Consider the following 19,709-nt stretch of genomic DNA (forward strand, 5'->3'; position numbering starts at 1 on the left):
ATCTGTCAAAATTCAGTAATACGTATACTTACATTGAGTAAACTTTACCACATATAAATAAATCCGAGTTTTAAGAAGTAAGCTAGGTCAAAAACTAAAATCCAACTACCTAATATACAATAAAATACTTAACACAAAATTGCTCATGGAAATTAAGTATTGTGTGTAGCTTTAAAAATAAGTCCACATCCAGGTAAAACAGAATAGCTTACAGTAGGCTAATATTCTTGCCAAGAACAACTAGAAAAGCTAAATAAGTTACAAAAATCCTATTCTGCAGAAAGATGTGGAAAGAGAGAGAACAAGACAGTCTAAAATTCTAGAGAAGAAAGAATCTTTTAAAAGTGTTTAGATGATCTGCAGTTGTCACTGGGTGTATTTCCTGATTATGAGCATGGGCTGGAGGCTGAAAACAGACTTGTCCTGTGCAGAACATTGATGCTAAAGAATCAAGAACTCAGAAGAGCTTTTCGTGTTCACACCGGGCTGGAGTAATAAAACTGGAAGACTGCAGGGACTTCAAGATCAAGGCTACTCTCTCCACAAGGACATCTGCTTAATTTTAAAACTGTGTAGGGTAAGAAAGCTAAATAGTTAACTGAAAAAACTGAAAAACTTTGAACAGCAAAGTGAAATTTCCCACCTTTGGCACTTCTAAGAGGACAAAGACCATCAGGCTTTGAAGTGAAAGTCCTGGAAGACCACACTGTACAAATAAGGCAAATAAGAGGAAGAGTATCAAACTACTAAAATAGCAATCTAGCCTCCGTATAAATTAAGATGATTGGCTCCCCATTCTACCTGCCTAGAAGAAAAAGGGGACCCTGTCTGGCAAAACATACTCAGTAATGCTTACTTTATTTTGTTTTTAATCACAACGTCTGGTATTCAATAAAAGATTATAAAACAATCAACCAACTTGATCTAATTGACATTTACATAACATCAGCCAATAACAACAGAATATATATTCTTTTTCAAATGTACATATAACATTTACCAAGATAGACCATACTCTGGGCCATAAAACAAATCTCAATTAAAAGGATCCAAGTCATATAAAGTATGTTCTCTAATCACAATGATACTAACTTAAAAATAACAGACCTCTGGAAAATCCTCAAATATCTAGAAACTAACACACTTCTAAATAATGTATTGGTCAAAGATGACACCAAAAAGCAAATTAGAGACTATTTTGAGCTGAATGAAAATGGAAAAATAGATATACATAAAATTTTGTAAGCAGTACTTAGAGGGAAGTTTATAGCACACAGGGCACGGGGGAGGTGGAGAGGCAATCAATGACCTCAGCTTGTACCCTAAGAAACTAGAAAAAGAAAACAGACTAAAACCAAAATTAAAGAAAGTAATGAAGTTCAGAGCAGAAGTAGGAAATAAACAACAACAAAATAGAGAAAACTGGCTAAACCAAAAGCAGATTCTTTGAGAACCTTAATAAAATTAATAAATCTCTAGCTAGACTGATCAAGTGAAAAAGACACAGATTTAAAGTCCTACTGAATCTCTATGGATTATATATTTAATTCACTATAGATTCTATAGATATTTAAAGGATATTAAGATTATAAACAACTTTACCAATAAATTCTACAACAGACATGAAATGGATAAGTTCCTTCAGAAACTTAGCATCGGGGGACACCTGGGTGCCTCTGTCGGTTAAGCATCTGCCTTCAGCTCAGGTCATGATCCCAGGGTCCTGGGATCGAGCCCCACGTTGGGCTCCCTGCTTAGCAGAGAGCCTGCTTCTCCCTCTCCCTCTGCCTGCTGCTCTGCCTATCTGTGCTCCCTCGAACTCTCTGTCAAATAAATAAATAAAATCTTTAAAATAAAAGAAAAAGAAAAAGAAAGCATGCATGTGAAGAGCTACATACAACAACATGACCAATAACCAACAGAAAAACAAACCATATAAGCAGACCAGTAGAAGATGCAAATACTAGAACAGACAAGCATTTAAGTAACTGATTTATATTCAGGAGAATTGGAGTATTAAAAATCTGTAAAATAGGATTAATTCTCTAGCACTGAAAATCACAACATAAAATTAAGAATACAATAGATATGTTTCAACAAAAGAGAAAATAGTTTTACTAATGGAATACGGGTCAATAGAAGATACCCAAGTAAAATACTGAGAAAAAATTTAAGAGATATGTGGAACATGATCATTGACTTGTAATATGTCTAAATTAGAATCTGAAAAGAGGGTAAAAGAAGCAATATTTGAAGAGGAATAACAGAACATCCACAAATTAAAAGGCATCAAACTATTAATTCCAAAAGCTCTATGAACATAAAACAAAATACTATACAAAGCACACCTCAACACATTATAGTCAAACAGCTAAAACACTAAGACAAAAGAGAAAGTCTTAAAAGTAGTCAAAGAGGAGCGCCTGAGTGGCTCAGTCAGCTAAGTGGCTGCCTTCAGCTCAGGTCATGATCCCAGGGTCCTGGGAATGAACCCCACATCGGGCTCCCTGCTCAGTAGAGAGCCTGCTTCTCCCTCTCCCTCTGTCTGCCACTCTGCCTACTTGTGCTCTCTATCTCTGTTAAATAAATAAAAATCTTAAAAAAAAAAAAAAAGTAGTCAAAAGAAAATAAATAGACACATTATTCTCAGCCAGACTATAAGGTGATAATTACCTTCAATAAGACTGGCAGCCAACTTCAACAAAAAGCCAGAAGACAACAAAACATTTTTTTTAATAAAGAAAAAAAAAATAACTACCAACTTATTCAGTAAAAAATATTCTTCAAAAAAGAATGTGAAATTAAGACAGTCTCAAATAAAAATGAAAAAAAAAAAAAATCACTGTCAGTAGGTAGTATTGCCAGTATTAAAATATATACTAAAGGAAGCTATTCAGACAGAAGGAAAACGATCGCAGAAACACAAAAAGACAGGAAGGAAGAAACCTAGAAAGCGTAAATATTAACAAAAATTGGCTGCCTAAAATAATACTAATAATGCTTTATGCAGTTTAAAATATGTACAAAAAAATACAGAACAATAATAATGCAAAAAGGTTGGAGGAGTTAAAATGTAAGAAACTTGCATTATTGGGGAATGATAGAAGTAGTCATTTGTACTATAAGTATACTTGTTATAATCTCTGGAATAACCACTAAAGATATAATGAAAAAAATATATAACTCACAAACAAATAGGAGGAAAAAAACAATAAAAATAACTCCAAAGAAAGCAAAACAGAAGGGATAAAAAGGAATGAAAGCAGATGATTCAAAGAAGTCAAAGTTGATGGTAGCAGCAAACTTAGCAGTAAAAAAGTAAATGAACTAAATATTCAAAGTAAAAGACTAACACTTGATTAAAATAAATATAATCTGTATTCACAAAGACATCCAGAAAACATGAAAGTTTAAAAAACTGCACATATCCCACTTACCATAAAATTGCAACAGGTATACACACATACATACACACACACACACACACACACAAATGCCTCAGAAAATACTGAAAAAAAAAATTTAACTGGGCTCATCCCTGAGATTTTAGGTGATTTTTTCCATCACAGATTTTCTTTGTAGTTTCTGGCACTTTAATTCTTTTCTAAGGAGCAAGACCCATTTTCATAAAAACCACAACACTTTTCAAAAGAAAAAAAAAAAAACAGTTTACAAATTTTAATGATCAGCTCCAAGAAAGTACCAGACTTACAGAAAAAGAACATGATCAAGCCTAAAAAGTTAAACGATATAAACTTACTTCACACAATGAACTCTAATCTTGAAACTAAGAAACCTTTACACCTTTATAATTATAAATACATCATATCATCACCATCTCTGATGGAGATAAAAATTATCAGGTAAGAGTTGGAAATAGGTTTTCCCATTAACTAATGGTTCCCTGACTTCTCTTGCTTCTAATAAAAATCTGATATTTCCATTGTACTATATGTTAAACTTGTAAAATAAAATTTAAGTCCTAACATTTTTCATTTTAATTTGTGGGTTGTTTCCTAAATAATTTTTTCTAATATTACCTCAACTAAAATTTAAGTTTCAACACAGAAGAAAACCAGTTACCAGTTTCATGAATCAAAACTTGGCAAAGGACGTCAAAAGAAAAATATACACCACCATGCATCTTGGAACCATGCTCTAGTAACTTTATTACTCTAAGTCACATAAAAAGGTCAAATATTCCCAAACTCTCTATATAAAAACAAAACTCTAAGCAACTTATTTAAATATATTTAAATAGGGAGGGAAAAAAAAGGTAAGAGTCCTATCTGGTATACACTATGAAAATAACAAAACCGGGAAAAACTAACATTTATTGACCACTTCACTATGGGATGCTCTTTGTTCTAAGTAATTTGCATGTGTTGTCTCATTTAATTCTCACATCATATTATAAACTAGTATTATCTTCCTTTTACAGATGAGAAATTGAAGTAACATTTGTCCAAGGTCATACAACCACCTAGCAGTAAAGCCAGGATTTGAATGCCAAGCAAGCTAGCTCTAGAATCTTGCACTCTTAATCACTACACCACACTATCAATGTTAGTAATTAAGATCTTGTTAAAGTAGTATGCTTTCTTTGTTATTAAGTTTCAGGCCATAAATAAGCTTTATTTAGAATAAATAAATAAATAAATAAATAAATAAATAAATAAAACCAGATATTTTAACCATCTGGTCATATCACTGAGACAATACCATCTAAAAACTTCCTACTTTTCACAACAGAAAAAAGTAAAAAAGCAGTCACTATCTAAAGTATATTCATTAAACCTGAGAAACTTCCAAAAATAGACAATAGAAGGCACACTAAAACTACTGCATTAAACTGTCTGTAAGATCTTATCTATTTTCTCTTGAAAGTAATTTAACTTAGTTTTTCTCCCCAACTTAAACTAGAAGATCCAGATACCTAGGAGTAGAATAAAATGTCACAGAAATCATATATAAAGCTAATGTCAATTTTTTGGGTGATGAAGGAGTCTTTCTTAGTATTTACATTTTCCTTTTAAGGAAGTGTTTTGGAGCAAACAAAAAAACCCTCTCTGTTGAACTTCATTTTAATCGTGTGTATGGACTGCTTCATAGATCCCCACCCTACTTAGAAGGCTTGTTATCCAGAAGAAAATTGTTATCCAAATGATTTATGCTCATGAAATGCAAAGTTAGTTTAATACAATTCAAAGTAAAACATACTTCAGAAATAAACATTATAAAAATCTTGGATTCACTATTATGGATCATTATTAGATAATTATATCCTAATTGTATATTTTTTCAACAAAAAGCACAAAAGTTCGGTTTAATCTGGATACTAATACAAATTCAGTATCAATCTACTGAAATACTTTTTTTTAAAGGAGAAAAAAAAATCTCATTTTTATTATTAGAAAATAGAAGTAAAGAAAGCTTGCTATTCCTGATTTTTGTAGAGTCCCATTTACACATGCCATACTTAAATCCACATGACTACTTAAATTCTAATTCAAAAGTGACACCATTTTAAAAATTGACTAAGTGTCCAACTGAAAAAGATCAGTTAGTAAATTACCACACATAGATGAGAGAGTACTCCACACCCATTAAAAATAATCATGTTGTAGAAAAATACTGACATAAAAATGTTCAGGATTCATTGTTAAGTGAACAGAATAATTTGTACTACAGTAGATGCATTATGAGCCCATTTTGTAAATATCATATGTCTTTAAGTACATATATATTTATATAATGGCTAAACAAAATGCAGGAAGAAGATATTCCAGGTTAACAATGGCACCTCTTTGTAGTGGGATTTCCAGTGATATGTTAAAATTTTAATTCATGCTTTTTCGTGTCTCCCAAATTTTCTACGTTAGGGATGTGCTATTTTTATAACTGGGGAAAGAGATTAAGAAAAAGACAAAGACATTATTTACATTAAAGCCGTATTTTAATACAAATAACAAATTCTTAACTAGAGATATGACTTAACCCTTACTAGTAAAGCCCCCATCTGTGGTTTATTTTGTTTTGTTTTTAAATACAAAACCTCTTAACATGAACCAACCTGTATTCTTGTTTTCCACTATTCTGGGTGAGAATTAAAAATTAAAGTACCTGATTAAAAGTGAACTCTGAAAAAAGATGGGAATTTCTGTCTTACTATTTGACCTCATAATTGTAGAAATTAAAATACTTCTGAAAAATAAATGTAAGTCACATCCTAAGCAATATAAGTCAAAAAAGCAAGTCACAAAAATTTATTTTTTTAAAAGTGATTTCTTTTTGCTGATTTCTAAGACTTAAAATAATAAGCAGAATTACATCTTTGTGAAATACACACCTAAAACAGGTAACAAAAAGAGTCGACACTAAAGAGGATGAGTTTAGGTACTTTAAAGTTTGCATAACCAAAAACATGGAGAAAAACAGGAATCCTAATTCACGGAAGTTACACTAACAGAGCTATATAAATGACTAACAAGTGGTTGTAAAGCAACCTATAAATATGCCATAATAATTATAGTTAATTAGTTGGAAATAAATTGCTCTGACATTTTATTCTTTAAGTAATTCATACAACTCCATCTAGAATTTTAGACTTGGTAAAGGGAAAATGCAATCTTTATTAGTACAGTGTCTATAAGAAACGACACATAAAAAAATTTATGCATCTGCAAAGAACTGGAAGGAAACAGGCACAAAACAATAAAAGGTAATTTTTCTGTAATATGGAACTTCAATTTTTTACAATGTTGTTTGCTTTCATAGTTTAAAATATTTGCAGCAAACATATTTTAATTGACATAGCACTAGAAGTAAAAAGTGGGTGAGAGGGTACATTAAATATGTACTTTGAGAAAAGGAAACAAGAAGCAATTTACTCTTAATACTAACACTGCCTGACATACTAGATGACAGATAACAGTTAACTGAGAAAATTAAATTTCCTAATATTTCTAACAATCCTGAAATCTAAGACAGGTTGTATTATAATTATCAAATTAAACATCAAATGGCTCTTTCCTGTAGACTGTTCTAAAAACAAACAAAAAAAGCAACTATCAGTTAGTCTTATAAATGTCTGCTATAATGATACAACTTAACTCTTAACTTACTCGTTAAAAGCTAAGATTTGAGCTTTCTAAATTTGTTCTATCCTTTCTTAACTATTTAAAAGGTTGAGATATAAACTCTTCCTCCAAACGCCATGCCTGTAAAAATAAAAAGCTGGAAACAGTCTCACCCTTATAAACCTTATATATGTTTTTCTCCTGGAATCTATCATTTCCTACCCTGTGTTATAATCATTACATACGTGCTCTTTTAACTACACTAGATTTCAGACCCATAGAAAGCAGGGTCAGTCGTACTGCATCTTTCTATGTATCTCACATAACTTAGTAAAGACTAAATAGTAAAGATTTAGTCTTGATTGATCCTCTGAACTTTCTGCACATTCTATCACCTGAAAAGAATTATTAGAAAGGTAGTGTTCTCTTGCAGGGGGAGAGAGGAGGTGGGTGAAGGTGTGCATACTCCTTGTCTGCTGTCAAGCAAGCACAAACCAGACAAAAAGGCCTTTTCTCTTCCTTTCCCCTTCAAAGGCTAGATTTCATCTAAGTCAATCAGCATCTCTTAGTTAAGGACAGAGTCAGCCTTCAGAGGATCTGGAGAGGTTGATGTAATCTAGGGAGTTTCTAGCGGTCTGCAAGACCAGGTCAAAACCCAAAAACCCTAGAATGAGGACTCTAAAGAGTCCTATAAAACCCAAGGAACCCAACTCTTTCACCTGAATACATTCTATAACCAGATAAATCTCACACCAGTACGATCTAACTGAAAATTGTAAATGTACCCCAAGCTGACTGGCCCCTAACAAATGAAAAGATGAGTATGTTCTAAGGAGTATACCCTATGTTAAATTTGCTGACATACTCCAAGTTGTTTTCCTGTCCCGTGAGTAGTAACAGAGCCCATAGTAGAGGTGACAGAAGAGACAATTCAATTTTCAATATTAAAAAGTCTGTTTGTAAATGCACAGAAAAAGATCTAGAAAGTTAAACTGTTAACAGCAGTTATCTCTGGGGAGGGATGTGAAATAAAAGTTTAAGTGTGGAAAGGAGGTTTTCATTTATATACATATTCTATTGTTTTCATCTTTCATGAGCATCAATTTACTTCTGTAATTTTAAAAATCGTATTAAAATGCTAAAATGGGATTCTATTTTTTTCAAAAAGGATTAATAAACCCAATGGAATTCAAATGAAAAATAAATGTCATTTTGCAGAAACTTGGCTACTATAGACCTACAGATCAAACAGAAATAATGCAATTATCCTATCCTACAAAATAAAAAGGAATATTGGTAACATAACAAAAATGCCCATAGCAACTGTCACCCACTACTCAACGTTCAATACTTTGATTATACAATATTAGCCACCAGAGGGAGTTTCAGTACCCTCCCCTCAAAATTACATCCACTCTAACAAAGCCCTTTTTCAATTTTAACCTAATTAAAAAGGTTACGCTAGCAGAAAAAAGAAATCTTAATACAATTTTTACAGCCATCCATAAATCATAAAAAGTTTTTATTTATTGCACCAAGAGAACACTGCTTCTCAGTTTTATTTTAATTTTTCATAAGAACTATATTTACAAATTGACATTTCATTGAGGTGCATGTCTGATTTCCTTAAGAGAAAAAAGTTTCCCAGTCTGAAAAGCAAACTACCTGGACAATCAAGTCTATCATCACTTTAATGGGGTGTTCATATTCTCCAATTACCACAACTTTGTGGTTAAAAAGTAAAATTTTATACAACTATGACTCCTAAAAAAAGAAAGGGGACACAAAACTAGCATCTGAAAACAGCATAATCCAGCCATAATGCCCAATGTAAATAATGCCATTATATATTTTAGCAAAGCAAAATACAACTAAGCATCTTTATGAGTTACTCTGTGATGTCAGCATCTTAAAAATTAAAGTAGAAAGAGCCCAGCCTATCTTAAACTTCCTTTCAATGTTAGTTCATTTTTCTAAAAAACATTAAGATAAATCATACCGAAAATGGCCCAAATCCCAAGTAATGGAACAGAGACAGGCAGACAGACAAAACCCACATAGCAAATTACTTTGTAGAGAAGGATTTTTGTTTAATCTAGTTTGAGTCTGTAACATAGTCACAAAAAATTTTTAATACAAAGACATATACAGTGAACATCTCATTTCCCACCTCCCTTCATCAGGCTACTACTTCTCCCTCTCTCCCACTGTTATTACTTCCCCAGTATCCTCCCGGTTTCTTTATAATTGAAGAGAAAACACAAGTTCATATTCTTATTCCTCCCCAACATCTTTCTTAACACATAAAGTAGCACATTATTCACATTGTCCTACACCTTGGTTTTTTTTTTTTTTTCCCCTCTTTATAACATATTTTGGAGATCTTTTCATGCCAGTGCACAAAAAGCTTCCTCATTCTTCTTCTCATAGCTGATCATGACTAGCTCTACCACAACTTTCATCTGTCTTCTTCTGGCTAATCTTTAATGACATTCTGTTCGTTCAAATACGTAATACCTAGTTAGTTTCCTTCCACCAACAAGATTTTAAAACAAATCAGATTTGAGGTGTCCCAGGGGATAACTTTCAAGAAAGCAACTCACTAGCTAAATTATATCCTTTTCAGAACGTTTGCTTTTGAAGCAGGTGAAGGGGCAAACATACCACAACTCTCTTATCACCAAAAATAAAAGCTACAAATTAGAATGCAATCTTCAAGTGAAATTACCTTTTTTTTGATTTGGGGGATCAGCATAATAGTCATATCAACAGTGACTGTAAAACTTTCTTCTTGTGCTTTTCTTTCACTGTAAAAGAAAACATTGTTTTGGTTTGGTTGTATGTTTGTTTGTTTGTTTGTTTAAGGCTAGTAAGCCTTGAAGCCCTATAGCGTGGCATCCTAATAGCAAGAAAACGACCACCTGATTCGATCTTTCATCCGCCAGGTCAGAGGCCGAGGCATTTATCTTTCAGGATCCTGCTGACTATTAACAGGACGACTTGTACATCAACGAAAACACTTCGAAGAACACAGGCTCTGCGGCGCTACGTGTTGGAAATTACACACCAGGGGCCAGAGCGCCAGGACAGACTCCAGCTTCGCGGGCGGAAAGGGATCTAGAACAGCCAGCCGCGGTGGTGACAGGGAGCGGGGAGGCGCGGGTCGCCAGAAGGAAGACCCGGCGCAGCGCCGCGAGCCCTCGAACCCGCGCAGTCGCCCGAGCTGGGCGCGCGGGGCGGCGCGTTCCCCGGGAACCGAGCCCCGGAACCACGACCACTAACGGAACCAGCCCACGGGCGGCGGCCGCCGCTCGGACTGCGGAACGCGGCGCGCGGGCCGGGCGCCGGGAGGGTGGGGGTTCCCCGGAGGAGCTGGCCGCCCCGGCGCCCCATTGGGCGCCGCTCCAAACGTGCCCGAGTTGTGACAGGAATAAAGTGGGTCACAAGGCCTAGCGGGTCCCCAGCGAAAGCCCTCTCGGCACCGCGTCTCTGGCTTTCCCGGCCGCGGGAATGGCCCCAGCCCGGAGGCGCGCTCCGGCCACCGGCCCCTCCGTGCACCCCAATCCCGCCCCTGCCCCGCAGGTAACCCCAGGAGCCCCGGAGGGCCCCTCAACAAGGGCGCGACTCCACCCCAACTCCCGGGAAAAGGCACATAGGACGATAGGCAAAACTTGGGCTTCAGCTCCCGCCTTCCCCTCCCTCGGCCGCCGCCCCCCGGCCCCACACACACACCGCCCCTCGCTCCCTCCCCTTCCCCGCGCCCTCACCGTGTGGCTTGCTGCGGCTCCGGCTTCTTCCCTCCCCCACCCTGGAGTCTGGCTGCGGTGACTCGGAACCACTAACCCGGAGCGTCCAGGAGCCACCGCGGCTCCCAGCACAAGCAGCACCTGGGGCTGAGAGTGGCGCCCCCCCACCCACTTCCAAAAAAATTCACCGCTACTGCCGCCCGCTGCTCCCCCTCCCTTCCCTTCCCCTCCTCCACCGGCACCGGGAGCACGCATGCGCCGCCGAGGCAAGCCTACCGGCGGACTTCAAGCCCCGGGCCCACCCGGTGGGGCGCCACTCACCGGGAGCGCGCACGCGTCGGCGCCCAGATTTCCTTCGCGCTCTCGCTCTCGGGGGTTTCCTTTTTAAGCCGGTAGCCGCAAGCCTAGTCTGTGATTGCGCTCGCTGCTGGCGCATGCGTCGTCAGTGACCCCCGCTGGCTCCGACGGCCGGCGCTCCGAATTTGCCCCTCCCCTCACTCTCCCTTTCCCCGGCGCAACCCGGTGCGCATGCGACTTGCCCCGTTAGGCAGCGCGGAGTCGCGGAGGGGATCCCGGGCGCCGAGGAGACTCCGGCTCCCTCGGGCCGTGCGTCTGCGCCATCCGCGGAGGGAAACCAGGATCTCCCCGGCGCCCCCTTCCCCGTACTCCTTACTGGAAAGCCGGGGAGGCGGGGCCTGGTCGGGTGGAGGGTACGGTCGGTCGGGGTAGCGTTGGCGTTAGGTCCGGGCGGCTTTGGCTTTCGCCCATTGCGGGGAGCGAGGAGGAGAAGGGAGACCTTCTTGCCGGGTGAGGCATCCGGGGGCCCGAAAGGGGACCCTCTCTCCTTTGAAAAGCAAATCGCTTTGCCAGCACGCCAGGGAAGATTTTCCGGGTGTTGGCAGGCGGAAGGCTTTTTTCATTATCTAGCGGCATCACTCGTGTTTTCTCTCTTGGGGCTGGGAGAGGTTTTTTGCGAAGGTGGATGGACGTCCCGAGACATCTTTTCCTTCTCTCTGGAGGGAGCACGGCTCCAGTCGCTTCTTATTGGTTGGGTGGGCCTGCGGAGACCGGATATGCGCCCCGGGCTGGAGGAGGGAGGCAAAAGGGGGTCAGGATGTGTTCCTTTGGAGTTTTTCACCTGGGGTTAAAGGCTTGGAGACAGTGTAGTGGAAGATGGGGGATGAAGCAATGGGGATACACCAGGACCTGATTTGCTCGGCTTCCCTTGATAGAAAAATGTGTGAATACTTTCTTACGTTAGGGGAAATTACTTCCTTGATGCTTAAAATACACTTGATCCCCATGGGAAAGCACGTTTCAGTAGTTGTAAATGATTGGAACAGAGGTCTCTACAGTCCTAATTCCTAGTAGTTTTAATGAATGTCCTTTGGATTTAAAATAGAAGCCATCTTGTTTCAAAAAAATAAACAACCGTTTGGGCTATAAATTGTTCCCTTCGAGGTAACATTCACCTCAGTAAGCATTTAAAATTCTTGCTGGGGACGCCTGGATGGCTCAGTTAACCGTCTGCCTTCGGCTCAGGTCATGATCCCAGGGTCCTGGGATTGAGTCCAACGTGGGGCTCCTTGCTCAGCGGGGAACCTGCTTCTGCCTCCTGCCCCCCCACCCCCCGCTTGTGTGCACTCTCTCTCTCTCTGACAAATAAAATCTTTAAAAAATAATAAAATTCTTGGTGAATGCTCAGAGAAAAAGAATATCAAAATTGAGGAACTGAGAATTTTTCTGTCAAGAGTGGGAAAAGAAGGATTTGTTAAGCTACTCCATTATAAGAGCAGAAGGGATTTTCGTAGACATTTTTGTTCAGCATTCATTCCCTATTCTGATAATTTCCTTTGGAAAACTATTCACTCGGTCCACGTGGCTGCAGCAGGACTCCAGGGGGAAAGCATATTTGAGTTAATCCTCTGCCTTAGGCTGGGTTTACCAAGAAGGGTGCTCTGTCTTTGACAATGGATTTAAATCTGGAAGAAGGATAGGCCCAAAGCCATCTCTTCACTCGTGGATTATTCTGAGAAAGAAGGTAACATGGAAAAAAGCAGATTGAAAGATGGAGATTTGGCCTGGAAACATGTTTGATGCCCTGAATCCAATGTGGACTAAATAACTGGAAATTTCAGTTAAATTAGTTCTTTCATGTATTTGTTTTATTGTTTAAACCAGTGAGAGGTTTTCTGTCACTTGCTACCATGAATCCTAAGGGATGCTGGTAGCAGGAGAGGAGGCAAGGTTAATAATAACCGATAAGGTAGGTTGCAGCCAGACCAGAGAGTCTGAATGCTTCCCCTATGACATGGATGTTTATATTCTGTTCTAGAGAAAGTGGATCCCTCCTCAGTTCTACATCATCTAGACTTCGTATCTTCAAAAAATACCTTTGCCCCTTTTAATGGTTCCATTGTCCTCTTAGTCACTACTCTCAACGTTCATCTTTGACTCCTTCCTCTCTCACTTTCTGTATTTAATCATTTACCAAGCCCTGCTGATAATCCTGTTTCTCTGCTCAGTGTTCTGCCACTGCTTGAACATTTCCCACAGTTTGGTTCACATATTATCTGTTCCTCCCATATTCTCTCCAAGAAGAAAACTATCATGTTTCTAATAACTTTTCCAACTTCCAGATTCTACTTTTCCCTAAAACATTCTGTCTCATAGTTTCATAGATCCTAAATTTATTTCCCCAGCCTAAACACAATTTATATATATAATTTAAATATTCTGTTAATTCCTTCTCATACACCTTGCTGTTACTTAAACTGGGCTTTTCCAACGCTCTTTCAAACTGATTCTCCTAGCTGATGTCTTGATAGAGACAATATAGCTTAGTTGTTAAGAGTACAAAATTGGAAACTAAACTGCCTGGATTGAAATCCCACCTCTTAATATTTGCATGACTTTGAGCAAGTTATTTCTCTGTTCATTTTTGTCATCTGTAAAATGAGGATAATAGCAAACCTATCTCATGGGATAATTAAGGTATAGAAAATAGATGTAGTTGTGTACGTGTGTGTGTGTGTAAGTAATAGTACATGGTACATAAGAGATCCCATGTAAGTGTTGGCTAGTATTTTTTTTAAGTAGGCTCCACACCCAGCGTGGGGCTCAACCTCATCATTCTGAGATCAAGAGTCACACACTGTACGGACTCAGCCAGCCAGTTGCTCCTAAGTGTTGGCTATTATTAATGATATCCCCTTTTGTGTAATTCTTATGTCTCTTGCTCAGATTCTTCCCCTAGTTCCTGGGTCCCATCAGTTACAAAATCCTGTCTGTCCTTTCATAATACCTCTCTTATCCGTCCTTTCATTAGCATTACTAGTTTCACCATTATAGTTTAAAGTAAATTGGAACATAGGAAATTTAAGATATGTATAATAGGGCATATAAGGAAAGTTTGTGGGGGTTTTTTTATTTTTTTAAAGATTTTTATTTATTTGACAGAGCACAAGTAGGCAGAGTGGCAGGCAGAGGGAGAGGGAGAAGCAGGCTCTCCACTGAGCAGGGAGCCCGACGTGGGGCTTGATCCCAGGACCCTGGGATCATGACCTGAGTGGAAGGCAGCCACCCAACCAGCTGAGCCACCCAGGCACCCCTGTGGGGTTTTTTTTGTTTTGTTTTGTTTAAGAAATGTCCATGGTTTAGCCAATTACTAATACTGTTTCTAGACCCTTTAAAATAGAGGGGAGTACAATAATATGAGTTGGTATTACAGACTTTGTAGTCAAAGGTCTGGGCTTAAATCCTGGCTAATACTAAACTAAGAGATGCTGAACAAGTTAAATAATTTCTCTGAGCTTCAGAGCATTTATCTGTAAAGGTAGAAGAATAAGCATCTCAGAATTGTGATGATGAAATGTAAATTATAAACTGCTACATAAAGGTTGTGTGGTAAGGAATGGTGGTTTTAGATGTTTACAATTTGTTGTTGGAACCTAGGAATGGTTGAAACGACTCATAAATTTGTAACTCCAGCCTACACCTCTCATTTGGGCTCCATACATGTATGTCCAGTTGCCTACCTGATGTCTCCTCTTGGATGTCTCACATATCTTGCATGTCCCCTTCAATCTTTTCTCTACAGAGCAGCATGAATATTCTTTTGGAAATATGAATGAAATCACATGTTCCTACTTGAAACCCTTTTGTTTTCCATTTCATTCAAATTCCTAATCATGGTCATGATACCATTTCATCTAACCCTTGCTATCTCTCCAATCTCATGTTCTCCATTTTCTCCTTTTCCCATAACACTCTCACCTAGAAATTTCCTTCAATTCCTTGCTAATCTCTCTATTCTCTGGCATTGGCACATGTTGTGCCCTTGCCTGAACCACCTTCCTACCATTTCTCATGGCTGGTTCCTCAGTCTTCATGTCTCAAAGTTCTAACTACCCGATTTTTAAGTAGGTCTCTTTCCTACCTCTCTGCTGCCCTGCCCCCCCCACACACAGAGTACCCACAGTTACTGCCTATTGTGCCCACTGTTTCCTCCATAATACTAAGTTTAAGTTACATGTATATTTGTTTGACATTTGTTTTCTTATTAACTAACATCCCCACCATCACATGGTAAACTCCAAGAGGCAAGAACTATGTGTTTTGTCCACCACTGAAGTTGCAGCATCTGTTTCAGTGCCTGAGGTGAATGAATGAATGGATGAATGAATACATGAAAGGTAAAACATGCTAGAAAGAAGATTTTAGGATTATCTTTATATCCTAGATTATGAATGCAGGTGGCAGATTATAATCCTATCAAAGCATTAGCCTTAATAATGTGTTTTAAAGTACAAAAGGTAGATAAACTGAAATCAAAAAGTGAAATATGATAACTCTTAATAACCAAGAGTGTGGAGGAAGAGCTAAAGAATGCATACAAGATATCTTTAAGGGGTTTGATATTGAGTGCTGCCCAATCACCTAAGGATCTCATTAAAACAAAAATTCTAATTCAGTTAGTCTGGGATGGGGCCTGAGATTCTGCATTTCTAATCAGCCTCTGGGAATGCTGCAAATTCCAGGACTGTACTTTGACAAACAAGGCACTGTAAAGTAGGGAAGGGAATTGCATGGTTGGGCAGCAAGGAATAGAGAAAAATATTAGGTTGGGATATATGAAATATCCATTTTTAATAGGTCCAAAACTGTTGAATATTGGCAATTAAAAAAAAATTTTAAGTTTGTATCCCATTAAATAAAAATCATTCAATAAATTGGAAAACAAATATTAAATAATTTCTCTGCATTCTGACGAATATTTATACCCTACTGAAATGGGAATGTGTAAATGAAATAACTATGGAGGTAACACTGACCTGCAATGGCAGGTGTGAAGACTTGCCGGAATAATGTGTGTGTTTAGGCATTGCGCACACACGCATCGTTTGAAAAAGACTGGCTGGAATCACAGCCACTTAAAACATGCTATAATTTTATGATTTTTACAAATGTTAAAGTCTTCATGAACTGTTCTTGTGAATAAAAACTTACTGCCACCTGGTGGATTTGAGTTAAGAGTTAGAAGGGAAATATGTATCTTTTTTATTCAGGTATCTTAAATACTATGATACTTCCTCTGTTAATTTTAACTTTAAAAAAGAAAATAAATATGTATTTACTAAAAAAATTACAATTAGGGGGACTTTTTGCATTTGGTTTTAACTGGAGATACGATAATATTTGTATTTATATGCATTACATGGTATTAAAGTTACATTTTAACTTTATAATATGGCTTTTCATTTCCACAACTTTTATCCTACTTAGAAACATATCCATCCATTTGTCAAAGAGAAGTTTAGGGGTTGAACCAGTATAGGTTATTATTTCTCTTATATGTGTGCAATACTATAAAAAAAGACCACCTTGTGCAACTCTCAACTTTCCCTCCCTTCATCCCAAGATGTATGTTACCCTTCTTAGCTATCTCAGAGGAAAGGGATCTTCCTGATCCTTTGCAAAGTTAGATCATTTGGTTTTATTTTACCTGGTTACTGTATTCAAATCTGTATTTAACTTTCTCCCACTTCCTCATTGTCTGCCGCCTCTATGATTCCTCCCCCCGACCCCCAAGAGCAGCAGTCTTTTTTTTTTTTTTTTTTTAAAGATTTTAGACAGAGAGAGACACAGCGAGAGAGGGAACACAAGCAGGGGGAGTGGGAGAGGAAGAAGCAGGCTTCCCGCCGAGCAGGGAGCCCGATGCGGGGCTCGATGCGGGGCTCGATGCCGGGCTCGATGCGGGGCTCATGACCTGAGCCGAAGGCAGACGCTTAACAACTGAGCCACCCAGGCGCCCCTAAGAGCAGCAGTCTTTTCTTGACTCCATGTTGACTGTCTCAATTCTCGCCAATTTATTTTTGTAATTTAATCATTTAAACGTAGTCTAGATTCTCTCACAAACATCAGTGAACATCTGCAGTCAGAATGATGGGTCATCAATACAAACAAAGTAGAAGAATAAAATGTTATTGAACTATTACATGATGGATTTACCACCCCTTTTTCTAAAAGTGCTGTTCATTACTAAGCCAAAATAAAACATCCTATAGGTCTTCTGCAATGTCCTAATATTGTATACTTTTTCATGATGAATTCCTCTGTGATTAATATTAAAATATAGGTAAGCCTCACAGTATATCACTTCTGATTTAGAAACTTCACATGTTGGATGCCTGGGTGGCTCAGTCAGTTAAGCGTCTGCCTTTGGCTCAGGTCATGATCCTGGAGTCCTGGGATTGAGTCCCGAATCAGGCTCTCTGCTCAGCAGGGAGTCTGCATATCCTTCTGACCCTCCCCCTTCTCATGCTCTCTCTTTCTCTCTCATTCTCTCTCTCTCTCAAATAAATAAAATAAAAAAATCACACTTGTAACAAAAAAAAACTTTACATATCATGTGCTTCTGATTCTGTAGTCCATCAGTGAGAGTACTTAGTAATTTTCTTTTTCTTTTTTTAAGATTTTATTTATTTATTTGAGAGAGAGAGAATGAGAGAGAGAGCGAGTACATGAGAGGGGGGAGGGTCAGAGGGAGAAGCAGACCCCCTGCCAAGCAGGGAGCCCGATGCAGGACTCAACCCAGGGACTCCAGGATCATGACCTGAGCCAAAGGCAGTAGCTTAACCAACTGAGCCACCCAGGCGCCCTGTAATTTTCTAACTTCATAACAGAACTATTAAAAACAATAATAATGAGTGCAGGTGTTTCTTATGTACTTTACCGAATCCTTAAATTGTATTTTTCTATTGAGTGGTTAATTTTTTTTTTAACAGGTTAAGAGGTTTCCAGGAAAAAATGTATGGTCATAAATTTAAGTATTTTCACTCAAGGCCCGTAAATAATAGATTTTAAAATCTATTGATATAGTGGCACCTGACTGGTTTAGTCAGTAGAGCATGTGACTCAATCTCAGGGTCATGAGTTCAAACCCCACGTGGGGTGTGGAGCCTACTTAAAAAAATTATTAATAATAATAGGGGCATCTGGGTGGCTCAGTCGGTTAAGTGGCTGCTTTCGGCTCAGGTCATGTGGGATCAAGCCCCACATCAGGCTCTCTGCTCAGCCGGGAGCCTGCTTTCTCCCTCTCCCTTGCCTACTTGTGCGCTCTCTCGCTCTCTCTCTCTCTCTCTCTCTGTCAAATAAATAAATAAATAAAATCTTAAAAAAATAATAAGAAAAAGAAGAAGAAAATAAAAATAAAATCTATTGATGTGTAATGAAATTTCATGGTCATCTTTTTTTTATTTTATTTTTTTTATTGATGTGTAATGAAATTTCATGGTCATCTTTCATTATATTCATTCATAGGCCTCTTTGGGAGTAAGCAACACAGAGGACTTGTAATATTGGTGCTTTTATCCAACATGGGTCAAAAAGAGGATAAACCACAGAAAAATATTAAGGGTTCAGTACAAATTCTGGTTTGGTTGGAGGCAACAAATATTCTGAAATACCTGAAAGTTTTTGAAATGATATATAAGCTATCATTCTAATATAAATATGAAAATAAATCCATAAATTTTCTGACCTCTGATTATAAAGGCAGTGAAAAACATTCAGTAAATAATTTGAAGCTATTTATTAAATATTTCTATTTGATATCATCATTATCACTGTTTGAACTATTAGTGTCATCATAAATAGAAGTGTTTCTAATTGAAGATACCATCACATCTACAATGCCTTTTTTGGGGTTTTCTTCTAAATCAGTCTGTATTGCTCCAACTTCTGCTAGTTTCCATTCAAGTTCTGCAATAAATAACCCATCATTAAATCAGATAAAAATCTTGGAAAAAGAAAATAACTCCTCATCTATATGAAATAGTAATTGATGCTAATAAAATTAATGTGTAAATGAGGATATATTTAGAACTGAGTGACAATGAAAGTACTACAATATCAAAACACATATTGGATACAACAAAGTTATACTTAAAGGGAGAAATTATGGCTAAAATGTTTATTTTAAATTGACTGAAAATAAGTGGCTTAAAAGTTCAAATCAAGAAGCTAGGAAAAGAACAATAAAGTATACCCAAGAAAAGCTGAAAGAGGAATATAATGAAGAAAAGACTTAGCAAAAGTAGAAAAAATCAGTATAGGTGACCGACAAAATCAAAAGCTCATTCTTTGAAGAAACTAATAGACATACCTCAGCAAAAATGATCACAAAAGGAAAGAAATCCATTCATATAAAGAATTGACATGGGATATAACCAAGGTAAAGATTCTAATATGGCTATGACACTATGAAAAAGTTATGCCAAGACATGTGAAAACTTCAACGGGAAAATTTTAACAAAAATATAAATTACCAAAATATATCTGAGAGAGAAACCAAAAGAACTGAACTGATGGCCAAAAACCCCAG

The 19,709-nt window shown here is 37.8% G+C and overlaps 2 protein-coding genes across 18 annotated transcripts in view; both read right to left on the reverse strand.

Annotated features, from left to right (window-relative positions):
- CLOCK (clock circadian regulator) overlaps positions 1-11,841 on the reverse strand; it is a 152,333-nt gene extending 140,492 nt beyond the window's left edge. For 7 of the 17 annotated variants that reach the window (XM_064584498.1, XM_045881118.3, XM_054508918.2 and 4 more), the window contains exons 1-2: positions 11,147-11,839; positions 9,808-9,886 (exon numbers count right to left, since the gene is read on the reverse strand). The gene's annotated coding sequence lies outside the window, so the exon portion shown is untranslated. Of the gene's footprint in view, positions 1-9,807; positions 9,887-10,846; positions 11,025-11,146 lie in introns of those variants that run through there. The other 10 variants (XM_064584500.1, XM_045881121.3, XM_045881120.3 and 7 more) reach the window with 3 other exon arrangements.
- A 7,088-nt stretch (positions 11,842-18,929) lies between these two features.
- Positions 18,930-19,709, reverse strand: part of PDCL2 (phosducin like 2) — a 29,409-nt gene continuing 28,629 nt past the window's right edge. Inside the window, exon 5 of the mRNA XM_064582423.1 lies at positions 18,930-19,087. Within this exon, the coding sequence (XP_064438493.1) occupies positions 18,930-19,087 (158 nt within the window). The remainder of the gene's footprint in view (positions 19,088-19,709) is intronic.

The sequence above is a fragment of the Mirounga angustirostris genome, unplaced genomic scaffold (genome assembly GCF_029215605.1).
Source record: "Mirounga angustirostris isolate CCGP_5_RB_7025 unplaced genomic scaffold, mMirAng1.0.hap1 SCAF_2, whole genome shotgun sequence".
In the NCBI taxonomy this organism is placed as follows: Eukaryota; Metazoa; Chordata; class Mammalia; order Carnivora; family Phocidae; genus Mirounga; species Mirounga angustirostris.